The sequence below is a fragment of the Drosophila sechellia genome, chromosome 2R (genome assembly GCF_004382195.2).
Source record: "Drosophila sechellia strain sech25 chromosome 2R, ASM438219v1, whole genome shotgun sequence".
Taxonomy (NCBI): Eukaryota; Metazoa; Arthropoda; class Insecta; order Diptera; family Drosophilidae; genus Drosophila; species Drosophila sechellia.
The window spans coordinates 3680701-3707713 of NC_045950.1; the positions used below are offsets into that span (position 1 = coordinate 3680701).

Below are 27013 nucleotides of genomic sequence, written 5' to 3' on the forward strand. Positions count from 1 at the left end.
CAAACCACGTGATCAAATTTCAGTTAAAGATTTTCAAAACTTTCTGTTCATGGATACTCTTTAAAATAACCTGCAAATTTAATTTAGTAACTAACCTATATATTTTCACATATTTATATAAAGAACAGTACAATGAATTTAGAGCCGTTGAATTAAATATCTTTCAGAATGGTCCGATCAAAACCTTTATTATATTTTATAATTTTGGAACCGCATATATTTTTTGGAAGTTCACATTAACTCTAGATCTAAGGAAGAATCTAAGTGAAACTGATTTAGTCTTAATATAGATAATTGTACAAAAAGATCCAAACCTATAATTTATTTTAAACTATACAAAAACTTTAACTGGAAAATCCCCCCTTTTAGTAGTTTTTGCAATTTTATAAACTACAAAAACAAAAAATTTCTTTCAGAAGATAATTTTATCTTGTAACTAAGATAGTGCCTTAAGTTTTGCAAGTATACATTCCTTAAAATGTGAAACTAGTTTCTCCATTTCCCGTTCCTTGTACTGACTCCCGCTTCTCGCCCTCTTGGACAACTCATCTTCCACGATGACAATTGTAATGTTCGGCATTTTAATGCTCGGCAGCTTGATGAAGTTTTCCAAAGTATTCTTATTCGAAATGTCGATATTGCCAACATTTATCCGATGTTTGCTGCCCCGCATCACTTCCACAACGCACAGCTTTTTCAGGGTGTTGAGCGTTACCGGATTTTGCAGCTGCTTTATGTTTCCAAACCAGGATCGTAGTTCGGTTTTCATAGTATCCGATATGGAGCAGACTTCATATTGAAACAGGAAGATTATAGCTGAGGAATGAGGAATTCAATTGGGTATAAAGTGGGTTTCTAAATGAAGCAACTCGAACTTACCAAAGTAAACTGGAAAAAGTCGCATTTTTGAATCTGGCGATAATACTCGGATTTGATCTTTGCATGCCCGCGCTTATATAGCGAATATAATGAATCTATTAGTCAGACATGGCCTTAATTGGTCATACCTAAGGAAAAGTACACTTAAAGCAATTTGGTTGCAATATAACTATTATATAATAAAGATTTTAAAAAATGTATATAATTTTTATTTGGCCCGTGTTGAGATAAACAACAAGGTAATACGAACTTTAGCTAACTTAAGTTACTAATACATTTTATATTTATTATCATATATATTATTACTCCCCTAACAAAGTAGTTACTAAGACACGAATTATGATGGCACTAATTAATTTCGTATCGGCGATTATCGGGTCAAAGAGAAAACAAACAGACTGAAAACCGCCCCGATCTTCACACCAGATCGAGTTTTCCGGGCTGCCATGGCGAGCGACAGCAGTAGCACACCCACACTCAGGCAGGGGATTCCCTCGGAGATCGGATCATCATTAACATTTGGGCAAATCCTCAAGGCGCCGTCGGCCAGCTACCGTATTCTTCGCAATGGCCTAGGTCCCGCGCTCAAGGATGCGGATGCAGCTCCTCTGTAGGGGCGGTAATTACTTGAGCGCCGTCTCTGCCCTTCGAACCGAAGATCGGGGCTTTAAGATTTCGAAATGCCGAAATAGCGCGCCTCATTGCATTTCTATTTATATTTCCATTTTCCATTTCCATTTTCAATTCCATTTCCATTCCCTTTGGATACTGCTCCTAATCTGTCCCACTGACGATGGCAGGCATTTGATAAGCTGAAACCGATACTTTTGCTCTCTTTTCTCGCTGGAGTGCGTTTCCTTTGAGGATTCCCATGGCACACAGGTACATGTGTACCCACTTGCGGGAAATGGTGGGCCATGGTGGGTGGTCGTCCGAATGCAGCGGGAAATGCATAAAGTTTCTAACGGTCTCGTGGCGTGTCGACGGCAATTTGTAGGCCGACTGTTGCCTTTTAGCCAACTTCCTCCTGCCCCACTGCCACCACTGCCATCCTCGACTGATGTCCTTGTTTTCCGTTTTCTAATCAAAGAGTTCTGCTGTCTGTTGCTCACTTTACAGTTTCGCAGTTCGCTTGCCCATTTGGCGGCTAATTTAAAAACTTTTCTTATCAGTTGATGGAATCTAAAATTGCATTTTTATGGCACTTCCTCTGGCTGTTCCGTTGCTTCCCTACTTTCCTGCTTCCCTGCTCCACTCCTTCGCATCCTTGGGACCCTCGCCAAATGTGGTTCCGCCTATCGACACTTTCGTTTGAAAAGTCGCCTAAATATGCCTGCCAAAGTTGGCCTTTCCATTATTATTACCCAGTTCTGGCTCGAACCCAATTACCGTTTTGTATCTGAGAGTTTAGCTACCGAAGTATCGGAACGTCTGCAATTAGTGCTCAACTAGTGCAATACAATGCCGGACTGATTGAGTTACGGATTTCCCAGGCACAGGCAATTAAAGCACACCGAAGATTGCTGACAAATGCGTCGGATCTCCGGCATCTTAAATCAATTAAAGAAGGCATTGTTTCCACTACTAACGAACCACTGACCCCCTGACCCTTTTGGCCTTGTTAGGGGTTGTCTCAGAACTGGGCCATCTCGAGCACTTCTTCAACTTCGCTGACGAGGGTTCGTCCATCGGATGTCTGGCTACCTGATGGGAATCACTGGAATCATACGAAAACAACGAGTGGCAGCTGTCCCCCCGAGCCACGCCCACCGGCCAATATGTGCGCCCCCTATGCAAATTTAATTAGCGATCGTGAGTTATGGCCGCATATATATAATATATAGTCAGCCCTCCCACTCTACCTCCCCCGCCCACCCTCTCACCCGAACAAATGCGCTCGATCAGGCGGTCATAAATCAATTTAAATGGCCATCTCAGCGAGCTGCAGTGCATCCAGCGGGGGCAAGGGGAGGAGGTGCTCCACCGGCACGACGGTGGATGCCTGAAATCGTCTGTAATTATAGTGAAAACACTTGGCACACAGCACAGCACTCCCCCAGCGAATTTGATTCAAAATACTCCTGCAATCGCGTTTCCCGAACCATTCAGATGCACATCCACATGGACATGTGGATATGTACCACATAGTTTGCGGCATCGTGGCCACGTTGTGTGGCCATAATTCAAAATTTATGTCTTTTGAAATTATTTTAATGTCTCTAATGGAACTCCTTCTCCTCTGGCGGCGCGACCATGGACCCCCAGTTAGGAAAGATCAAGGGACCTGCCCACCAGTAATGAGCATGTTAATCTCGCTGATGAAGGGAAGTTGCAGGTGTGATATGATGAATCCACCTTAAAGTTTGTGAGTAGTAAGGATCTGGTTCTTGAAGCATGTGATTTAACGATGCTGATCAAGATATTGTATCTTGTAGCTGTTTAGCGCCTTCAGACTTTAGCTGTTCTTTTAATTTTATGATTGGAAACAATCGCACCTAATTGCAGATCGAGTTCGATCATCCACCGTAAGGGATCATGGCCCAGAGATTGGACCTCATGTCGTGGCCACCTCCGATCGAGCTGGAATGCCACCTAACCGTACGACCCGTGGATCCAACTCAATCTGAGGCGATAAATATCGCTTCGTGGCAGCCACGAGTTCAGATCCTCCATTAGGTGGCTACATGTCGCGCGTTTGACTGTCCATACTGTCCAGCCTGTCCAGTCTGTCCAGCTACAACATCGATTACAAGATCCCATGTGGAGCAGCCCAGTGAGCTGGGCACGAGTCGTGATTGAGACTGGTCGATATGGGGAGTCGAATGGGAGTCATCGCAGCCGGAGTCTCCATTTCCATTTGCAATTCCATTTCCGATCTGATCTGATTAGGCCCAACGCCATTCCCAGCGTGTCTGACCCTCCTCCGGGGTCAGCAATGCAAACAAATTCGCAGCAAATCTCAATCGCAGCCACCTGCGCAGCTTAATAAATAAATTGGCCAGCTCCAACCGCATCCACCCGATCCTCCACCGATTTCCCCACCGGCCGAAGTGATACGAAAACAAATTGAAATTGGCAACCCGCTTGTTGAGCGCTAATTTATTAGCCGCTCGCCCGGTGAGCCTAGAATTTTAATTGAATATTAACACCTTTGGCAGAGGATCTCGCTGGGAGTTTGGTTTCGCGGCTGCTGGAGCGGATTAGCGGGGCAGCCGGCTGGCGGGGAGGAGGATGCGACCAGTGGTCAGTGGTCAAGTGCCGCGGGCGCTGCTCACAATTCAACTGTGTGTGTCTTTGTGGCATTGATTTATGCAACAGCCTCGATTCGGAACTCCCCACGATCCCCGTGATCCGCGTGTGTGGGTTCCCAATCGCCCATCGACACCAATTCTGGTAGCGAGAGGAAATTGGTTATTTATAAGTGTCAGCTGATGATTAAATTGGAATAGGACTCGCATCGAATTAGTTCCCGGAATAAGGCATATTTTGAAATAAATTCCGATTGAGAATACATTGTAACAGAGCCAGTGAGGTCACTTTGAAATCCAAAGGTGTACCCTATAAACTTAAGGTTCTAGGTCGAAGAATTCTATAAGGATCATTTATCCTTGAAGACTTAAACTGTTATTATTCAGTTATTCATTGCAAAACTGCTCTAATTGACGCTTTTTCGAATACTGACAAATGAATTATACAAACTAGATGATCCAAACAAAATTATTTGATAAATTGATAGAAGGACATGTTTCGGATCCTTTTTATTACAGATATTCTGTGATTACTAGGCCAGAAAGCTGAAGAGTTGAGATTAAACACATGGAAATTCTGAACCTTAAATACATAGTTGCTCACTTTCTGACACTCTACAATGTTTTTAAAGTAGTTTATGGGGCATCTTAGCATATTACAATTGCTTAATTCTTAGTAACTCTACCAAATATGGCTAATAAATTACACTGATAATATAATATAAGTACAGAATGAACCGCTCTCCACATTAAGCAATAACATTTCAAACTTCACAAAACCGTATTTCTGAGATACACGTGAGATGAGATACAGAGTATGATGGGTGACTGGAATCTTTTCAGATCGTGTCAACACACGCGATGTCCGAAGATGGGAGTCCCAAAGCCCCAAAGCCAATTGGCCACCCACGAGTAGCAAGGAGGGCGAATGTGGCAGCCCCACCAGATCAGATCTGCAAATTGGACAGCGACCCGCTGCGTCGCGTGCCCCAAGTTCATTTGGCATGCCGCTGACCATGTGAAGATTGTTTTTAAACTGATTAGTTAATAGAAAAACTATTTAAATATGCCCGACCACAGTCCTCGACCAGCAGAAAACAAAGACTAAGCTCCGCTCCAGACGAACGTATGCCGAGAGGAAGCAGCAGGCGATGGAGCACGGCAATCACAATCTAATCTCGGCCAGCGATCGGAACGAGATCAGTGAATTCCGCACCATCGGTAAACTTTGGGGGGCTGGCCGCTATTATTTATTGACACTCGAAACCGAGCGGGAAGATAAGCCTCCGCGTCCCGCGAGGAGCATGGGGCGGAGTCCCTCAAGTGGCCAGGATGGTTGGCCAAGGCGTCGCCGCCTGTGACAGCATATGGTGTCGGCATTCCAGGCACCTTCTTTCTCGACCCGTGCCTCCTGCCCCCCTGTTCACCTAACTCCTCTCTGCACGCGACTCGTGGTTTAGGCCAGGGGAATCCCACTTGGAGGAGCGGAGAACTGGGAGACCCGGATCGGACCGGACCGGACCGCCCGCCTTGCTCCTCGACACTCTACTCGACTGTTTGATTTATGCTCGCGTAATTGTTGGTTTAAACGCTTTTGCACGCTGCCCGTTTGGCAGGGGCAGGGGGTAAGAGGGGCCCTGGGGAGCGGGGTAGCCGACGTTATGACACCCCAGTGAAATGTGAAGCATGTCCAGAGTTGTCGAGCCAACCCGAATTCTGTGCAAGAGCGCAGAACTCAGGATAGGTAGGGAACCTGAGATATTTCACAATTTATATTCAAAATATATGTTTCTAAAATCTGGCAAACTTTTACTTAGGCAAAAAAAGCAGGAAAATGAATCCGTGTGCACAATTAATTTGTTATAGCTTCTCAATAAAGCGTTTTTCAACTGCCAATTGTTTTGACTGTTCCACGTTGGTCTAATGCCTACTAAACCACATGATCATTAACGGGGAAAACAGATCAGCATTAGCTTCAAAGTACCATTTAGTTATTTTAGTTGAAGTGGCTCGTTTTGAAAAGTTCAAACTGTTTTAAACTTTTTGCTGCCTGCGTGATGCTATCCCTTTTACTTAACAGTTGATTAATATAATTAGGGTAAATCTGGTTATCATAGTTAAAATGACTTAAAGATTTTTCAATTCGTTATAGTTGTCAGATATTTGTCAGATAATTTACTCGGAAAGACAAATCCATTTTGTTAATTTTATTTACTTTGACAACTCTTACAAACGACGACTCCTTATAAAGCCTGACAACTCAGTCCACAATACCTGATAAAAGTTTAATTCATCGCTCTAGCTCTAGGAAGTTTCAATCAATTAAATCCAACATTAAGTTGATAAACCAACTTCTATAACATCAACTCCAACACCGAAGAGATAACATAATGTAGATTCGAATTCTAGTCTAAACTGCAAAAGAGAAATAGCTTCTATATAGTTTCAAAGGACTATTCCCATGATGATGATAACTTAAATACAAATAACTGAAATATTACAACATATCTATAAGAATGTGAAACGCACAACTTAACAAAACTGGCGCTGAAAATGACTTTGATTCGATTTCGGGACCACTTGGCAACCCTAATCAGCGCCTATCTCGGCCATAAACATGTGTATCCAGAGTGCTGGCCTTAAGTTTCAGCCCGACTTCTCATGTCACACCCCCGGGACCACCTTGCAGCTGCTGCATTCGCTTATTTTCGTTCGTTTGTCATCATTTTTTCAATAAATTTCAATTTCCAGGTTGCAGGCCGGGCTCCATGCGAAGAAGAAGAGGAAAAGGAGGAAGGGTGCCTGGAGTGAGTCCGTATCGTGTCCTCCGTATCCAGATCGACCGCCTGTGAAATCCGAAGTGTAAAATTGATTTAAATGGCTCGTGAGTGAAGGAGATAATTTTCAGTTGTCAGATGCTTGTAATATTTATGTGGCAGCGATTATTATCCGCCGTTCACTGCCCGCCCCCGGATCCTCCAACTGGGATCGTTTAAAGTTACCTACGCGTGAAAATTACTTACTTGTCGGCCGCCGCCCCTCTCCCTTCTCCTCCCACCCCCTCCACTTGGCACCCGAGGCGACGCTTAACTCATTTTTAATATGAATAATTGTGGCAAATTACAAGGCATGTGGCCATTCCCCCGCCCACCCGCCACCGCGAAGGCGACAGCGAGTGAATGTAAGTCCGTAATTGAATTGGCGGCCAATTATCGGAAGGAGATTGCCCGGCGATCGCCAAGGGACGCGTGAGAGAACTTTTAAATTTCCGGTGGATAGTTGGTGGGTAAGGAATACCTGCAAGGAGTCCCTTCGTAAGGGGAACTTGTGGGTTAGATGGGGCCAATGCATGCTAGTTTCTAACAAACAGAATGTTTGGAAAGTATGATAGTTTGGGATTGAAATTGATTTGAGCTCAGCAACATAGTTGGTATCAAGAGACCCATGAGTCATGTAAGTCCCACCTTAAACGTAATATATATTTCTCTTTGAAATCACCTGATTAAGGCTTAGCATTTTCGAAATTTAGATATAATTCAATTTAAGGTGCTATGAAAACAGTTGCATAGGTTTATTTGAAAAGAGGTTTTTTTGAACTCTATAGTCGAGTTTTCCGACTATTATCTACATACATCAAGAGTATATACCAATTTATGGGTTCGGAAAAGATTCATTCGATCTGTTACATCAATTAAAATTAATCTAGTTAACAGTACGAAAAAACGCTAAAACTATAAAAGAAGTTTTCTAAATGTAAGTGCGTTTCATTAAAATACTTGAATATGAAAGAATACTTTATACTTATTATAGATATAAACAAAAATATATGGAAATAATAATGGAATCTACTCTGTTATTAAATGGTAAAAGGTATTCAATAAAGAGTAATTAATTGCTCGTCAAAATCATCCCAACCGCAGTGTCTTTCTAAATTTAGGTTTAGACTTAAGTATCCCTAAAAATTCACATAAGGATTTCACCTTGAATTTTATAGATTTAGTCATTGTTACATAGAACTTTTTAATGAACTTGTTTTGATTAATTTTATTTATCAGGATGAATGCAACGTAATACCGTTTAATGGTTTTCAACAAAGCAACAGAAAATTTGAAATATATTATCGCAGCCTATTTTGATTCCAGATAGTAAAGCAGTATCATCGCCCCAAATTTATGATTAGCCCAGCAAATGAGCAACTAATCCCGACGAACTGAAAGCTAATTACCCACACGTACCACAAAAGGTCTTCGATTCACGCAGTGTCGAGATTTATGGCGCAAAATTAATAATAATTTCAACCGAATTAATAATGGCCAGTGAAGGAGCCTGCTTTATGGCCACTTCCAGATGATTAACAATGTGCGCACGATCCGGTATGGAGGACCATAAAGTTCAACACGATCTGGCTGTTTGTTTACCATTTCTAATAAGCAGCAATGGTGAACCATAACCCAGCCCGGCTCTTCGGGCGCCTGGAGTCTGGAGTGGGGAGTGAGGAGCACCGGGTCCGGTGGAAGAGTGGAGGGATCGGAGGAGGCTCATTGTTTAGTCCGCACAGCAGGTGTCCGGCGGAGAGTTTAGGGGCGCGTGGGCCAGCCTCGTTATTGTCTTCATTCTTAACACCAATAATGGAGTTCGGAGCATTCGGGTTTTTTAGGGCCCCCATCAGACAGATGACTTTCTCCATCCCTTTCCCCGGGGAGGCGGGGGTCATCTCGAACCGCAGAACGTGGTGTTGATCGCTGCATTGTTGTTGGGCTGCTTGCCTCGTTTTTCTCATTCATGTTGGACAAGATTTTTATCGCACTTTTTCATTAACATTTTGTGGCATCCCGTATCGCTGCCTCTCCGTCCAACTTTGTTTTATGGCCATCTTTATGTGTTCTCTGGTCCCTCTGGCATTCCCAACTGTTGTCGTTGCCGTCTGTCTTTCTAATTCGATTGAAATATGATCTGTTATTATGTAAATTTTACGATTTCCTAATTTTTTAACACTTATTTTGGCTCTTGATGACTGTCGAGGCCTGGCGCCAAAACCTTATCGATCGCTGTAAACGATACTGAAATCGCCAGCGGGATGGATCCTCACTTGGGATCTGATCTGTGTGGGCAGTTGCCGATCTTGATTAGGTGCACCGGCCTGGCGCCCCATTAGTCCATCATCTTTGTAGGGTTTCGATCGAATTTCCCAGCTCCGTTTCCGAATTTGCATTTTGGGTGGTCCTCGATGCGATTTTCATGGCACACGCTGAGATCGAGCTACCGATAAATGGGACAGAATTTTAATAAAGAAGTGCTGAAAATAATACCATTTGTTTAGTTTATTTGAAAAACAGGTACTTTGATTAATTTCTATACTTTTAGCTGTACATCCATTAGCATCTAGAAATTCACTAAGTAAGTTCTGTGTCTTAAGATAACAATTTGTATTAAAAAAGATAGTAAGGGATTCTGAGCGCATCCTAGCAATTTGTACAGGTGTCTCTAGCTCATGTTAGTAGCTTGAAATTAGATTAGATTCGAGTTATTTCCAGTCATGTATCATGAACAAAGACTGGAAGTAATATTAGTAATATTAGTAAATCATTAACATAATTAGTTGGCTTCAATTACCAAATGGCTTCATCTCCTTGGGAATCATTAAATAATACAATGCAAACTGCAATAATGTGGAAGGACCACTAGGCTGAGTTAAACCAAAAGGTGGAGTGAATAAAGATGAGAAAAGGCCAGTAATTGCAATTATACGAGAGATGCAAGGAACAATTGCGGGCATCCTTTCAGCCAGGATGAGGAGTTCCTGGGGAGGAGCAGCGATGCAGTCGCAGTCACCTCCGATTTCCGCCTTTCAATATGGCGCCCAATGCGCATGCCTTTTCGCTGGCAAGCGGCTCCGCTGACCAATCAGCACGTTGTTGTTCCTCCAGTGCGCCGGTGTGCGTGAGGGCATCTCTGTGTGTGTGTGTGTGTGTGTGCGAACAGGTAAGCCGAGGGGGCGTTCTTTCGGCCTACCTGTTTGTGCGCTCTCTCGCTCTTTCGCACGCTGCCCCTTTCGCAGTGGCTGTCAAACTGTCGTTGGTTGGCACCGTGGGATAAATTCAATGACTACATGTTGAGATCTATCATCTTTTTGTTTTATATAAAAATATTTGTCCAATTTTTAACTTAATATGTAAGCAACTTTATAAATATATAAAAGCATTTTTTAATGTTTTTAATATACATTGACCTATATCAACCGAATAATGTACTAAGTCTTACTACGAAGACATTAGAATACAAAATAAAAACGCGAAGACAATTCATTGAAAACAACTAAAACGTAGTGAATTCAGAATTATCATTAGTTCATATATGTATAATCATTGACTGTATGTTCCAAGTGGCTTTAAAAAAGTCTGTGAATGTATCTCCCCCTTCATTTGATTCCATTATGTTCCTGTTATGTTTATTGAAAAGTGCCGCACAAAGTGTCAATGCATCCCACTGTGCAGTTCACCCTCTTGGTGCTCACTCACTCACACACTCGCACGACCAGTCGGCCATCTCGCTCTGGCGCACGCACACCGCCAGCGGCACCAACCATTTTCTGCCTTTTGTCTCGGCCGTTTTCGGTTCGATTAGGTTTGAGAACCGGAGAGTTCGCAGTTGTTTTCGAGATTCCGTCGCGTGCGGTTCGCTGCCCGATCTCTCCACGTCGCTCGCTCAGTAATCCAGGACGGATCCGGCGGTCTTTCGACGTCCCGCGCACAAAGTTATATTTAATTTGCGAGTTTCCTGAATGAACGCATCAGTATCGCGCTACGTAAACGCACACGAAGCGAGAGAAAATCGAGCAGAATTGAGCTAATCAATCCGCGGGCGGCCCATTTTTGTTGGCACTGCCTCAGTGCTGTCGTTGCAGCTTTGCCCCTCCTCAAATTTGCAGGTGCAATTTGTCCGAGTCGCGCAGGACATCGAAGTTTTCGCGAAAAGTAATTTGCAACACGTGTTCGCACAGTGCGTATGAGCAATATTCGGCGGCAAGCTATTGTTAGTTAGTGCCCAGTGTGATCGCGACTAAGAGTGTGTGCGTGCGCCTTTGGCACATGGCTTCGATTTGAAGAGTTTTGGCCAAAATGCAAATCGTGGAAAAGCCGCACGGCCAAAATCAGCGCCTTCTTGGCCAACTCTAACATTTGCGGATATAGCACAAGTCGATTCAGAAAGCCAAGCCACAAAGCACAAACCCAAACAAAGGGTAACAAACAAAAACTAACAAACTCGGATACGTATCAACAATAAATAATCAAAATACAGGTGAGCAGCGAGATTCAGTTTCCATGCTGCCGACGGCAAAAGTTTACTGTGGAACACTAGAACCCATGGCAAAGATATACATACATACATAAGTAGGACGGATATTCTTTCACAATAATAAATACGAATGGTATATGGAGGATTAATTGACATTGATTCGTGAAAAAGAAGATTTAATAACTATTATAAATGTTATTACGATTGCACCTGGAATATATGTATATAAATATAGCGAATATTAGATTATACATTTCAGTATTGAAATAAATATATACAATCGTTACAGAAAAATAATAATTTTAATAAGGCAATCTTAGCATTAGAAGATATAGATAAGATCATAAAGTATCATTTAATAAAAGCCCTATTAGGGAACTTATAGTCCTCAGAGGAAGTATTAAGTTCTATGCCAATCACTTTTGAAGACTTAATTTAAAGATATTTTGAGTGCCTTTAAAATGTGTGCAGCGAAACCATTAATGCAGTCCATAAATGTCAAGACATATCTCTATCCGCTTTCTAATGGATCAATCTATCATCGAAGTCCATAGATTCACAACGTTTGTCCGATTTCAATGAGGAGAGCTGAGAGCCAAAGTGCACTTCCCTTTTTTTGCGGCGTGGCATTGGCGAATTCCAAATGGCCAAAAGCCATCGGAAAACCAACTCGAGGCACTTGAGAACCAATTCTGAGGGAATCAAATCGATGGAAAAGGCACGGGAATTGCATGTTTACTTATATTTGGAAAGGAAACTTGTTTACACACCAAAAGCAAAATTCTGTTGTTTTATTCACCGCTCAATTGCCGACTTCCACGTTTCGAAGTTGGCTACTCAACGGCCCACCCACCTAAGATGTATTTATTAATTAGAGGAAAAGTATGAGATGGATTTGATCCAAAGGAAAATTCGTTTCCAGTTGTCATTCATTCATCGCAAAGGCTTTCCTTTCCACCCGTTTGGTGCTCGAAACCAACGCACATAGTGTTTATTTATGAAGCCATTTGGCTTTATCATTTCGATTCTCGCCACAAAATTTATGAAATTATTAACTACAGCGACTGTTTCGCTGGGAACTTTTGCACTTCGTGCGAGGATGAGTGGGCGTGGACCGACTTTTGTCCGGCTAAATTCGATATTCGCGATACTCGGGGTATTGGAAGCGTTTAAACGAATTGGCCAACGCGTGTTTGTCGTCAGAAGTCGAATGATTAATTGAGTGCGGGGATGGGAGCAGATGTTGCGTACGGTTCTGGTTGCCTATTTCGGATCATCAAGATACCAGAGCCACGTGGACTCCATCTCGGAAGTGGCCAAATTGACAAATTTGCGCATTCCATTCGCCGAGATTCGGGACTCGGGCAGGCAGATACAGATGCAGAAACAGATACAGATACGCAAGTTTGGCCGCAGCAGCTTTGATCATTTTACGCACCGGCGTGCAGAATCCGGCGTAATTTGGGGACGAGCTCCCCACCGGCGGGACTTTCGACCAGTGCACTTCAGTTTCATTCAAAGTTTGGCAAATGCGGCGCAGCAAGGCGAAAAGCAGCCGACATGCAGATACAGATACATTCGGCTGCGGAGGCAGAGGCACATGTGTGTGCAACCCATTAAATTGACAAATTTCATTCATTGCGCCGCGCTCTATTCGATTTCTTTGTGCGTAGCTCCCTCACGCGGCAATTAAACGGAAAATGTTAAAAATAGTATCTGGCGGATAGCAGCGATTGTCTCGGCGCTTACTAATCCCGCCCAGCGGCCAGAAAGCCGTTCGAATTACCCGGAACGGGGGCTGGCCCACAACAGGTTGCACACGTCTTCCCAGTCCCCAGTCCCAGTCTCAATCCCATACCCAATCCCATTCCCATTCGATTACATTGTATAAACACAGACGCCGGAGCAGATGATTTCGGTGTTAGCCGCGAGAAACAGGCGCACTGTTTGTGCTTTTTGCGATTGCGATTGCGATGGCACCATGCTCCAAGTCGAGCTAGGAGCTCATCGAGCTGGGGCACACTTCACCTGCAGAGTTACCGGAGTGCACTGCCTAGGAAAGGGAATCAAATCCATCAACAAGTTGATCGTAAGCTGACTTTGATTACAAACTAATTAGGGGAACAGCCACGGCAGCTCGAACAATTCAATTTGATTAACAGCCCAATAGAGTTAGGTGTCCGCTTTCAGATTTCCAGAGATTCCCCGACACTCCAATTAGAATCTTATAAAAGTAGCGAGAACAACAGGGGAATGGAGGGCAAACACGACACAGAAACAGAAACAGAAACCAATAGATAATAAATTACAGAATTTGTAAAATAAATTAAATTAATTTTATTCGAATGCCACAAAAGCAGGCAGCTACAGGCGCGCGATAAGAGATCTCCCACAAGGCGAACTGAAGAGGCAGCCAAAAGATACAGATAGAATATCTCTCGAGGCCGCTGCTGTCGTAGCTGCTGGTGTTCTTCTGCGTTTTGGGGCATGGACTTCCACTTCCACTTGGGATCGTGCAACGGTACAGGGCCATAAACCCTGGTATGCCAGTATGCCATGGTCCAATGTGGCTGAGGAGCTCAGAATCTAATAGTTTGGCATTATGTCCGATGCATTGTGTCCATCGAATATTAGCCACTTGTGAACTGAACTGCTGGAAAACAGATTGAAAATTTATCGCGTATTGCGTTTCACGTTCGCAATTTGCTTGTTTACTTGCGTCAAACATGAAACAGGCCAACGAAAATTGAAAATACAAGCAGCGGAGAAAGAAGAATCGCAGCGAGCTGAAGAAATCGAATCGATGGAAATCTTCGGCGGGGCGGCGGGGCGGCGGCTGCGGGGGATCTGGCTGGCCTAGGCCGATGACTCAAGAGCAGCCAACTTGGCGTTGGTATTTTCGTTACAGCGGCAGCCAGAACGAATCTCTATTTTCTTGTTTCTTATTCCTTGTTTTGTATATATAATCTGGCCGGCACACACGAGAACTGAAACCGAAAGCAGATCCAAGAATATCTCGACTCGATACACGAGAATCTGTGTGCATATAGCCCGATCTTTAGCTTTAGCTTTAGCTGTAGCTTTAGGGGGCAGCTATCCATAAACTAATATATCATATATACATGTATCGGTTTATTCGTACAGATCGATTGCATTGTTTTGAAATGTGAAAACATCGTCTATACCTCATAGATATTCTATCTGGGGGATACGTTCGCGCCTCTCGCTCGCACCCTCGCGATGGCGGCGGCATGGTCGTCGTCGCCGCCGCCGCTTGGTAATTTTAGAAATATTCTTAGAACCGAATACAGAAATGTGAAATGGGAAATGTGAAATGTGAAATCGGAGGAATACCGAAACACCATGCGCCCCATATACACGTACTATATTGTGTAAAGAGTTTATTTTCGTAAGAGATCTCTTGGTCGGTCGGGTGCGGACAGGTTAGAGAGCTCCCCCCGTGATGGCGATGGCAGCCGTATTTCCGATTATCGAGCATCGAACATGCCGCATTAATAATTGCCCCCGGACTCGGTTAATCATGTTTGACAACATGGGGTCGGGATCGAGGTGCTCCACTGTTCTGTACTCTTCTGTTTTGATTTCGATATCAATTTGGATTTGGATCTCGAATGCTGAATATGAATATGGCAAACTCATGCAGACGCGCTTGTTTTGTTTGGCATTTGTTCGAATCACTTGCCATTCAATGGTGATTTTCACAGCTTTATGTGTCTCAATTAGAGAGCTGTTTAAATATTAATCGAGCGGGGTAATAAAAAGATGAGAACTAGGGGGCTAATTACTGCGCAGAATGTGGCGCGAGTTTCCCCAAAAATTGGGTGTTGCAATAATGGTTGCTTTTAATGGTTTTAAGCAACAAACATATAATCTATATAGTATACAGTTGAATCTTAAGCCTATACACACATTGTTCATATCGTTATCTTTGTATATTTATGGCGATTTTCTATTACTTCTATCATTGCAGCGCTCGAAACACCAAAGATTTAGGCAACTACTAGTTTAGGTTACACCATTCTCCAGTTCGACTGAACGATCCCTTCTGTAACTTGTAGCGGTGTCCTTGCAATCCACCCCACCAACATCCAGCCAGGCTCCCAAATCCCGCAGAAAATGTTACAGCATCCCGCCACAGATTTCTACGACTTGGCCGCTGCCAATGCGGCTGCCGTTCTCACCGCCCGTCACACGCCCCCCTATAGTCCCACCGGTCTCAGCGGATCGGTGGCCCTGCACAACAACAACAACAGCAGCACCAGCAATAACAACAACAGCACCCTGGACATCATGGCGCACAACGGCGGCGGTGCAGGCAGTGGCCTCCATCTGAACAGCGGCAGCAATGGCGGCGGCGGAGTGGTCAGTGGCGGGGGCTCCGGCGGCAGGGAGAACTTGCCCAGCTTCGGCTTCACCCAGGAGCAGGTGGCCTGCGTCTGCGAGGTAACCACAAACTATATGTAATCATAAGTAGAATTTGTGCATGAATGATGGACAGTATACTTAGTGAAATACACAGATGACATTATAATGCATATCCTTACCCGGACACCTTCAGGTTCTCCAGCAGGCGGGCAACATCGAAAGACTGGGCCGCTTCCTCTGGTCGCTGCCACAATGTGATAAGCTGCAGCTGAACGAGTCCGTGCTGAAGGCCAAGGCGGTCGTCGCATTCCACCGGGGACAGTACAAGGAGCTGTACCGCCTGCTCGAGCATCACCACTTCTCGGCCCAGAATCACGCCAAGCTCCAGGCCCTGTGGTTGAAAGGTGAGCCTCCAACCCCCGATCCTCCAGCTCGCTGCGCTGCCCAACCCCAAATCTTTGGGGCCAGAAACGCAACCAAACTGACTTCCCCCTCCTTCCTTCTCCACGACTGTAGCGCATTATGTGGAAGCCGAAAAACTGCGCGGAAGACCCTTGGGTGCTGTTGGCAAATATCGTGTTCGCCGTAAATTTCCATTGCCCCGCACCATCTGGGATGGCGAGGAGACGAGCTACTGTTTTAAGGTGAGTTCGGGCCACCAGCTCCACGTCGTCCTGGCCGCTTTCCACTTTAATTGTGGCAAGCGCGGAAATCGTACAAATGCCCGCTCGCCTGTCTGATTGCATGGACTGCGAACCGCCTGATTGCGCTGGGGTGACGCCTTTCGGGCTTATCGGAGGCACATCCTGGACGGGATTCGCTTTGTTTGCTCTCCGGCAGGCTTGCAGTTGCCTCAAGTAGCGTGTGGAAATGTGGGCTGAGTCCTAGTTACGCCCCACGAATCATCCAGTTTTGACGCAATTTGCAAATAGGAAGAAAGGAGGAATTATTCAGTTGGGTAGTAAATGGAATATGCTTTTGCTTGCTGCTCTCTGTTGAAAGCAATACAACATACAACTTTTCTAAACAATCTAGGATTAGTATTAATTTTAAAAGATATTGCAAAACAAAATAATTACCAAATTAAGATGCAGTGGGTGTCATTATGTTCGGAACTGTAGGTTCAGAGTTCAAGTTTGTTCGCTTTTAGATATATACTAATATATAGATACTGAAGATTTATGGATAAGTGCTTCCACTTAACTTGTATTCATATTAGTTACAAGGCAATCTGACATATTTAATAATATATATGCAACTTAGTAGCAATTTAAAGGACTTTATTTACTCTATTTATGATGTATTGATTAAAATGACACAATTTCATCCGCAGGAGAAATCGCGCTCCGTACTGAGGGACTGGTACTCGCACAATCCGTATCCATCGCCGCGGGAGAAACGCGATCTGGCCGAGGCCACAGGACTGACCACCACGCAGGTGAGTCGATGGCGATGTCAAGCTGCCAAGCTGCCAAGATGCGAAGAGCAGAGATGCAAGCGGCTGAAGTGAAATATAAATGTCAAACGCATCTTTTGACAAATTTCAATTGAAATTCCTCGCAGATGCCGTCTTCCACATGTTAATTGCATCCCATTAATCATGGGGCACAATCTTGCGAGTGTCTACAAATGTATCTAAGCTATTTCTGTGCTTTTACAGGTTTCCAATTGGTTCAAGAACCGACGACAAAGAGATCGAGCTGCCGAACACAAAGAGTGAGTTGCACCAAATCACTAATTACTATAGATCTAAGCTGATTGCCGTCTGATTCACTCACTGGGGGCAACTGAGATATTTTTGGGCGTACTCCAAAGATAGATGTATATATCTGGATTGCTTATATCAGTGTTTCATGAGTATATTTATGCTTTATTTGCGATACATCTGACAAGTGTCAGCGCGTGCAAGGCACCGCAAAAAATAATATATTAATTTGCATTTAAAATTTCAATTACAAAAGCTGACGGCATTTACTTTCAAGGTCGCCGAGTGGGTGGGTGGTCAATGAGGGGGGCTGGCTAATTAGTGCCAAGGACAACACGCAACTGACACACGACGAGATGTGGTAAAATGCGGAGGGAAAGAAAGGTAGAGTCGCTGACAAAGTCATTAACATGTTGTTCCAGATTCCAAAATGATCCTATATATTTATTTTATTTGTATTTTTATTTGATTTGTTGATGTTTGCTTTCGGTACCACGCATATCTCCAGCATATGTCTCGCAGGCCTCGTCACTAATTAAAATCCCCAGTCCTTTCACTTCCCTCCACTTCCCTTCCGCCACCCGATTTCCCTGAACATCTGCATTTCCGCTTAAGCAAATAGTTTCGGGCAGTTGAGTTGAGCCACTCCTTTCGGATGTTTCCACTTTGAGGCAGAGGGATGGCGTAGATCCTCGAAAGATAGGAGCTCGATTCTCAAACATTAAACATCCTTTGGAAGACGAGCATCCTTTTGTTTGTCCTGCGATCCGGCTGGAAGTCATGTGAAGTGCAAACAGCCGACCGAGTGAAAATTCCCATTTCTAATGGAATAGTGGCCATTCGCCCGCCCTTCTAGCCATTCAAGTTGGGCGGGACGACCATCATTAGCCGGGTCAAATTGACAAAAGTCCCAAACTTTCGCCAGGATAGTTCCATTATGCTAAATGGTATATCACTTACGCTCAGTTTCGCCGCACGAACGGCAGGCGAAAAGCGAGAAATTGTCGTAATAAAAATGGAAATAAAAAATGAAATAATGCAAAAAATATTATAAATTGGATGCCGTGGCAACCGCAAGGCACACTAACACACTCGCACACACACCCATGCACGGCCAGTCGTCGAAAGTATCTCACAGATACACGTCGTTCGTTCTCTGCGATAGTTTGCCGTACTATGGACTGCGTAGCTACATACCTCCTGCTCCTCCTGGAGGTAACCTGATATATGTTTATGGCTGTTGCCTCGATGAGCAACTCAGTGTGCTGCTACTTTAACTTTTTCATATTGTTTCCCCCGCTCTGCCCCTCTCCTTTGCGCTCCTTTCGTTTTCTGTTTTTTTTTTTTACTTTTGCATGAGGGTGTGTGTATCTATGTTCCATGCAGCTTTGTGGCAGCCAGCAAACCACAACGGCGCCAAATCTGAATCTAAAGCGGCACTTTGAACGGCCCAGCAACTGGCAAAGTGGTTATTGTTTGCATAGGCACTACCTTCGCTGGGCCAGAAGAGAATGGAGGACAGAGTGCTCAAAGACTAGGTAGATGGAACCAAACGATCCATCTCGTATCCATACCCATAGACATACACCTTTGTCGGATCACACATGGCTCAACTTTTAATTGGTTAAGTTCTTCGTGTAAAACAGTTCCTCCCAAAGTCCTAAAATTATCCACTCCAAAGGCAGTTACTAAGCCAACTCCTCCTCAAGCAGGATTCGCAAGTAGGGATCGAGGGACTCCGGCTGCTGGTTCAGCTGAAGACGAAGCACAGCGCCATGCGCATATAGTCGACTGTCGAAGATATGGCGGTTATAACGACTCGGTAGCGATCGATGTACATGGACACGAACAGGAGATACTTCCTGTTGGTCACCTCGAAGTGCCACAGCCTGGCGGCGGCGCCCAGGAGGTCCCACTTCTCGGGCGTCTCCAGTCCGAAGTGCTCCTCCGCCGCGTACTGGAATATGCCGTAGTAGGAGAGCAGGACGAGCAGCGGATAGAGCATCGGAATCATGATGAAGAAGATCAGCACCCAGCTGTAGATGAACTTCAGGAGCGTCGGAAAGGGCAGTGGTTGCATCCAGGTGTCGAACAGGTGCTCGACCAGCGGCTGCATGTAGTACACCAGTTTCCCGGGCTTGGACACGCTCCTCCACTGAAAGGATTGGGAATAGTTTCGCATGCCGATGCATTATTACGCTCTGAGCTCACCAGCTTGCGCTTGTGGAACGCCTTGTTCCAGGTCTTGTGCATATTTTTCTACGAAGAATTTTGAAAATTTCGAATTGAGTTGAAGGGCACTGCTTACTGGGAGCTCGAAAATACGGCCAATAACAATATCGGGTTTCCGTCGCATTGTTTAATGCAAAGTTGGGTGAAAAGTTTTGAAGAACTAGCCCAAACAATCTAGCCGTAATCCGATATTTTCCTATCAACTTTCCAACTTTTACAATAGCGTTCTGGCATTCTGGGACTTTCGGCTGCATAAATATCCGATTAATGACCTAAGGTTGAAAGGTAGCATAAGCCAAATGCCAAACTTTCCTAAAAAATACATGAAAAGATACTTTTTTTGCAAATCGAATAATCCTGTCATAAGGATGTACAAATTCATTAATATTCTACTTTTTCAACACTGTCCTAACCTTAAATCCAATATGTATCACAGAAATTTCATCGAAATACTTACCATTAAAAGATACCATCCATATTTCCAAACCTTCTAGCAGAATAGCGATCCTCAAACCAATGATTTAATATTTAACCCCAGACAGAGATGCTCCTTTGCTGATTCAAGGAATCCTCGTTGTGAAAGAGCAGAATTCAGGGACCATTTGATTGATCTGCCTGGCATTATGAGCCATTTCTCCGGGAATCCAGTACCTTGAGCGTTCTTCCTTCCCTCTCTGTTGCACACAGACAATCCCAGTTGCAGACGAGCTTCCCCTGCCCCTGGTTCTCCATGTATGTATTCACCACCGAGGCGACCCAGTCCGAGTTCCACTTCCAGTTCCAGTCCCAAGTCCATCCCACTCCCCTTCTCTTACCCCTGCCCCTTCCCACCGAATCCGCATCTCCCCCAGACATCGTCATCATTTTGCGTTCGTCGAATGCCACGGTTGGCTGGAGGGTAGCTGGCCAGGGTATCGGGTTACCACAAAATGTGCGTGTGTTCTTTATTCGTTCGCCCTGACAACCCCGCACTCCCCGCTGCCCGCTGCCCGCTGCCCGCCGCCCGTTCCTCGCTCCAATCCCCGCCAGCACGTTATTCATTTTTATTCGTCTTATTGTACATTCTGTTTTTATTATTATGTATTTTGCGCTTTTGCCCGTCGGAGGGTCTGTTCTCTTCTCTACTCTTCGCCTTTGTGTTTGTGTGCTCAGTTCCCCAGTTCGGTTCCCGTTCCCAATCTCGCTGCTGTCCCAGTTCATGCCCGCTCCCTCTCCCTCGTCCGATCCGTGCTCCGATGGCGTTGATAATGATGTTGTTGGTGATGATGGACCGGCTGGTGGTACGGAATCGCCCGGAGGCGCTTGCCATCCGCACTGACAACCGCTCATCGCGCTTTTCCGGGAGTGGGTGTCAAGTGTACACTCTCTTGACAATAATTAGATCTCATCTGGTGCAAGCGAGGAGTGTGGAAAGCTCCCGAAAATGAAGAACTTTTATTGCATTACTCAAAGAGGATGATTGTTTATTTACATTAATATCATTACTAAAAGCTATTGAAAGGCCACAAAATTATAAGAAACTGTCAAAACAATTCTCGGCCAGCATAAAATGCTCCACACGCCACACAGGCTACGTACTACTTTCCACCTTCGAGTTTCGGGATCTTCGGCGGAGCGATAATAAAATATCTTATAACGATGACAGCGCTCGGCTCGGACTTTGGGTTAATCTTTGGGATCTTACATAGTTGTAGACAATGCCCAACAATAACCAGCCAGACGTCGGCTAGACGAGCAGGAGAACCCCAAGCCCCAGCCCAGGTCCAGGTTCCCCCATCCTCGCGAGCGTTTTCGAGTGTCAGAGGGTCGCCACGAACATTAACAACAGCCACACACATGCGTAAATTAAATGATAATTTATGATCAACACCTTTTCAGATTCCACTTATGGATCGCCGTTGCCCGTTTAGTTGGGTGTCCTGCTGAGCACACGTCCCGAGATTTGTGTACCGATCGCGCAATGCGATAACTCAACCTGTTCCTTGGCCCTGCCGATCCTCCCGATCTTACCGATCTGCCCGTATCTCTCCATATCCCCATCTCAGCGATCTTGCAGAGGCTCAGGGCCTCTTGTTTGTTTGTTTTTTTTAGGGATTTATTGGCTTATAATTTTTATTAGCAACTGAATTCCTTGGAATCCCCAGTCCTCTTCTCCACTCATTCGTGTGAAAGTTGGTTGGGGTTATGTCATGGGCCATCCTCAGTTCTTCTATTTTCCCAATCAATTGACCTCAGATCGATACGAAAGATGTCTTGCCAAAATGGTAAATACCTTTATAGACCAACTCACTCACGTGGCTAACTCGTTTGTGGCCCAACCCACCGGCTTACCCCTCACCGATTCCGCTTCCAGTTAAACATAATCCGATCATGCATTATTACCAAGCTAATGAATCTGCTTAAGACAGAGCCCGGCTACAAAAAACCAATTGGGCAAACAAGTAAAAATTAATTCCCCCTCACTGGGCACAACTCTGGACCCAAAAAATGACAAAGAGTGCGGGAAAGAAAAGCCCGAGGAACCTTCAGCCAAAGGGACCACACACGCGGACGGAGACCCAAAACCTGCTGTTCCTCAGCGGTTGCCATTCCATTTTGTTATAAACTATATGCGACACTCACTCCTGGCCCAGGAATTGTCCTTGAGACTCGCTGCTCCCGTTCGGTGCCCAGGAAAACCAAACTGGACCGAGCCGAGGCATTTTTGTGTGTTTATAATGCAATCACTGGAAATGCGGACGGCAGGGATGTGGATGGGGATGTGGATGGGACGGGACAAGAGTGGGCGCTGTCCGTCTGTATGTGTTAATAAGTGTTGCAGAGCCGGCAGAGATGGGGGGCAGAACTACGAAACTCTGGTAACTCGATATCATTGTTTATATGCTTCTGCTGCCCTTTGTTTGCTCCCCACTTTTCGCTCTGGGATGGGCCATTCCTCATGTTTGCTGTGCTTAGGCCATCGATTTTTGCCTCGAACGGAACGGAACGAAGCGGATCGGAACGAGCGTCACTTTAATGTCCACCAACTCGCGAACTCGTTTTCGGAAAATTGGGGAAGTAGGGAGCAGTGTCCATCACATGTCACATGGTCTTGCGCCCACCTCCTCCTCCGCTGCGCCTCCGATCGCTGGAGCAAGTTCAAGTTCATGCAAACGCTGCCAGAAGTAATGGCATGCCATCGCCGTTGGTGGCTGCCACTCGGTGAATACAATCTACAATTACACGATTGCCGATATCGTACAGCTGTGCCGTATGTGGGCTCCTCCTCCTATTCCTACTCCTCCTACTGCAGCTCCCCCGCTCGGAATCGTGGATTGGGGATCGGGAATGGGGAATCAGAAATCAGGAATCGGAATCCGCGGCAGCTGGGGAAGTGGTGTATCTGCCGGCCAGCAGATCGGTCCTGTCCTGCCCTCCGTCTCTGTCCCATTGCGCGCCAGATCGCAAATTTGTCGAGTGTGCGCTTAAATGTTTCGCATTGCCCCGAACGATCCTCGTCCCCCCTTCCCTCCAATAACAATACCCTCGATGGGGATTGCTTCGCTGACCAAGTGGATTTGTCGATAATCCCTTTAATTCGACATGTGTTTAGTGGCCAAGTGTCCCTTTATCCATTAAAGACTTTTAAACATTAGGTCTAATTGGAATGGCTTTAAATGGGTACTAAGACATCATATAAACTAGATCAGGAATACCAAGTAACATATCAAGTATAAGAGGTATCGTTATCAGTAGGGTATCCAAAGTTTGGTAGGTCCAATCCTCGAGGTGCCCCATGTTGTTTGCTGATGTTGTTCGTGGCTGTCATCAATTTCTTCGCAAACTGGTTCCGCGATGCGGCTGCTGATAACCGATTACTGATTGTGCTCGGCCATGCAATTGGCAACAAGATTAACACTTTGCCGATGATTGCCGGGGGAGTGGGTGAGCTTGGGGGAGTGGGATTGGCATTTGCTCGAGTTTCGGTCTTGTTATGGCCGGGTATTAGCCATTAGTGCATGGGGCAGGACTCACATTAACCCCAAAGTGGCGTTCGAATGAATCAGCCACAAACAATAAAAGTCAGCTACTTAAGCTGGAAGGGGGGAGGGGGTGTGCAGCACTCGCACCCACTTGAAGCGAACCCCTGGAAATGTGGAAAGTCATCCTGGGACTGAAATCAGATGCTTCATATCCGAATGCCCCGGGGAGTGCATGCCGTCCCCCTCCCACCGGCCAGCCATCTCGCTTCCTCATCTCGCATGCTCCTCACTCCATTCGGATTCCCTGAGGCGACACCTCAACGGCGAACATGATACCATTTATAGAAACGCGAGCGGCAGACGATTTCCTTCCGGAATTCGTTTCAATTGCAATGCCTGTGCCCCTGTCATTTGTCATTTGTTTATAAATAAATTATGCACTGGAGTGCGTTTGTGTGTTGACAGCACTAAATTAGTTGCAGCAATTGACACATTTTAGCGTAAGCGATGCTGACATCCAAAAACCATATGCCACGGGTCACGTCTTCAGCCGGCGGAGCAGAGGCTTAAATCGATAGTTTCACTTCGATATAAGGGATAGATGGGACCTGGAACATAAAGATCATTAAGTTCTCAATATGATGTATTAATACTAGTTGTAGTAGTATACTAGTAGTAGTATAGACAGATGCTTTTAACATTCTAAATCAATATCCTCTGCTAACCACGCAACCTGTCCATCTCCATTGCAGCGGCTCCACGGACAAGCAGCACCTTGACTCCTCCAGCGACTCCGAGATGGAGGGCAGCATGTTGCCCAGCCAGGGTGCGCAGCACCAGCAGCAGCAACAGCAGCAGCACTCGCCCGGCAACAGCAGCGGCAACAACAACGGCCTGCACCAGCAGCAGCTGCAGCACGTCGCCGCCGAGCAGGGCCTGCAGCACCACCCGCACCAGCCACATCCCGCCAGTAACATCGCCAGTGTCGCCGCCACCAAGAGCAGTGGTGGCGGCGGCAGCGGTGGGGGAGGGGGCGTGAGTGCGGCGGCCGCTGCCCAAATGCAAATGCCTCCACTGACCGCCGCCGTGGCCTATTCGCACCTGCACAGCGTGATGGGCGCCATGCCCATGACCGCCATGTACGACATGGGCGAGTACCAGCACTTATGATTCTAGTTGGAGGCGGCCGCTGCCGCCGGCGGCACTGGCGGGGTCAGCGGCGGGGTCAGTGGCGGCAGCAGCAGCAGCTTGAGCGGCAGCAACATCGCCATGCAGCAGCGACAGCGCCAGCAGCAGCAGCAGCAGTGCGAGAGCTTCTACTTCTGAGGTGGTGGGTGGCCACCAGCAATATCGCCGGACTCCTTCGGCACAGCAGCACAAACTTTACATATCGCCCGATTGCTGAAAGGCTGTCATGACTGGATATTCAGCTTCCAAATGCTTGGCAAGTGGATTCTAGCTGGCGATCCGATGGAGCACTACATGGCTCGGGAAACCATATCAAACCGCAGTGGCAATTGGGTCAGCCAACCCAGCAACAACATGACAGTATTTTAGCCAATTGCCGATATGCCATCATAGCCCCACACTTTCCGGATAACTTGGCATTTCCGCAAACAGAGATAGAGATATATAGAATTGGAGCTGCAGCACAATCTCCTGGATGGATTCCAGGGGGCAACTATGAACTTTCAACTATGACTTCTGCATCGATCTGTGTAAATAGCTAGGCTTTAGTTTTTAGTGCGGTTGGGAGGCCGACCGAAATGCAAATCAAATCGAAACGTGCAAAAATTAAATGTAAACCTACGTACATGCATAAATTATACACTTTTAATTGTAGCCCCTAGTAATTCTATTTTTGTTAAAAATAAATTCTATTAAATTATTTTCAAATGCATCTGCCCTCAACGATGTTATTTATTCTATATGCTTTGGTACTTGAGAAACTCCTGGTAAGTTATAAATTTAAAATATAATTTAAAAACCATACTAAATCAGCAGAATGTAATTTTTAACATCGAAATGGTTCCCAACAATTCCCTCATCGAATTGCTAGTATTTCCGTGATCACTTAGGCAATGTATCTTTAACGAAAACAGGGCAACACGCTCTTGAGATACATTTTCCCACGCCTTCCCTGCGATCAGTACCTGTGGAATTAGCATTAGCATTGGCTGACCACAACAATGCGAGTGGGCCGAGGGCCGTGGGCAGGATTGCAGGATGACAGCACTAATCCGCGGCGACAGGTAAGCCTGACCGTGCTAATGGCCATGCCTAATGGACGGCGTCGGCGCGTGCGTTACTCTCCGTCCGGCGACCCACACGCGTCCTGCCCCTTCCAGGATTCGGGATTCTGGACTCAGGCGCGCCGTGTCGCGTCCCGAGTAATGAGTGCTTCGGTGGCTCCTGGCAACGGGGCGGTGCCTGGCAACCCCGGAGATTGCGCAAGGTTGCCCCAAGGGGTGGATGCTGTCTGACTGGCTGACTGGCTTGCTGGAGGAGGGCGGCTGCTCTTTGATTTGTTTATTGATACTGTAGTTACACTCCGCAGACGTCACCACCCCCATTATCCTGCGGATTCTGGGGTTGCCAGGCGGAGGAGAAGGACGTTGCACACGTGTCTGGGCGAGATTGATGGCACGTCTCTGGTTACAAAATATTTTGACTTCTTTTATCCGGCGGCGGCTTTTTGTTGATAATTTAATTAACGACTGTAAAGTGTTGCTTCTTTAGCCCATGTGAGTTTAATGAGGGGCATGGTAGTTCCCACCTTTAATTCGAGATTATTTGGCTTGACATGTGGAAATAATGTGTGCTGGTTTTCTAAGAAAATCCAAATTCAAAAGGCATTCATCTTGAGCGGTTTTGAAATACAAATTCACTGTCCTTCCGCTCAAAGAAAATCTGCAAAACGCCTTCAAAGGACACTATGCCAACCACAAATGTGCGTTTTTTGTTCTCCCATTAATATTTCCTAATCCTCTGCTGTCAATGCCCTTTTGGCGGATTCAATGACCATGAAAAATTTGTAATCCTGGCATATGAGCAGACTAAGTAGTGCTTCTAGCAAATTAAGGTTTTCAAACTTCTGCCATAATTGCTCTTAAATTAAGAACTAGATACTTTTTAAGATACTAGCTTGAACTTAAGATCAAACAGTAGCGTGTGATCACAGTTTTCATAAATTCACAGGAAAATTAATTCCATATCAGAATCAGTTTTCATAAATTCACAGAAAAATTAATTGAATATCAGAATGGTCAAAATAGGTTTTTTATTTATTATTGTATTTTTATTTA

General features: G+C 45.4%; 3 protein-coding genes across 3 annotated transcripts; 1 reads left to right on the forward strand and 2 right to left on the reverse strand.

Moving 5' to 3' along the window:
* Positions 1–406: 406 nt before the first annotated feature.
* Positions 407–922, reverse strand: LOC6607988. The gene is made up of 2 exons (XM_002032700.2): positions 880–922; positions 407–816 (listed from the first exon to the last, which is right to left on the reverse strand). The coding sequence occupies exons 1-2, from the start codon at positions 902–904 to the stop codon at positions 437–439; spliced, it is 405 nt and encodes a 134-aa protein (XP_002032736.1). The 5' UTR covers positions 905–922; the 3' UTR covers positions 407–436.
* A 9866-nt stretch (positions 923–10788) lies between these two features.
* Positions 10789–25608, forward strand: LOC6607990 (protein sine oculis). The gene is made up of 7 exons (XM_002032702.2): positions 10789–11426; positions 15415–15887; positions 16003–16213; positions 16326–16453; positions 17143–17247; positions 17470–17525; positions 24461–25608. Exons 2-7 carry the CDS (start codon positions 15561–15563, stop codon positions 24876–24878), a joined length of 1245 nt encoding a protein of 414 aa, XP_002032738.1. The 5' UTR covers positions 10789–11426; positions 15415–15560; the 3' UTR covers positions 24879–25608.
* On the reverse strand, positions 19113–19833 carry LOC6607991. Its single transcript, XM_002032703.2, has 3 exons — positions 19726–19833; positions 19365–19669; positions 19113–19305 (listed from the first exon to the last, which is right to left on the reverse strand). Exons 1-3 carry the CDS (start codon positions 19765–19767, stop codon positions 19203–19205), a joined length of 450 nt encoding a protein of 149 aa, XP_002032739.2. The 5' UTR covers positions 19768–19833; the 3' UTR covers positions 19113–19202.
* Positions 25609–27013: the final 1405 nt, after the last annotated feature.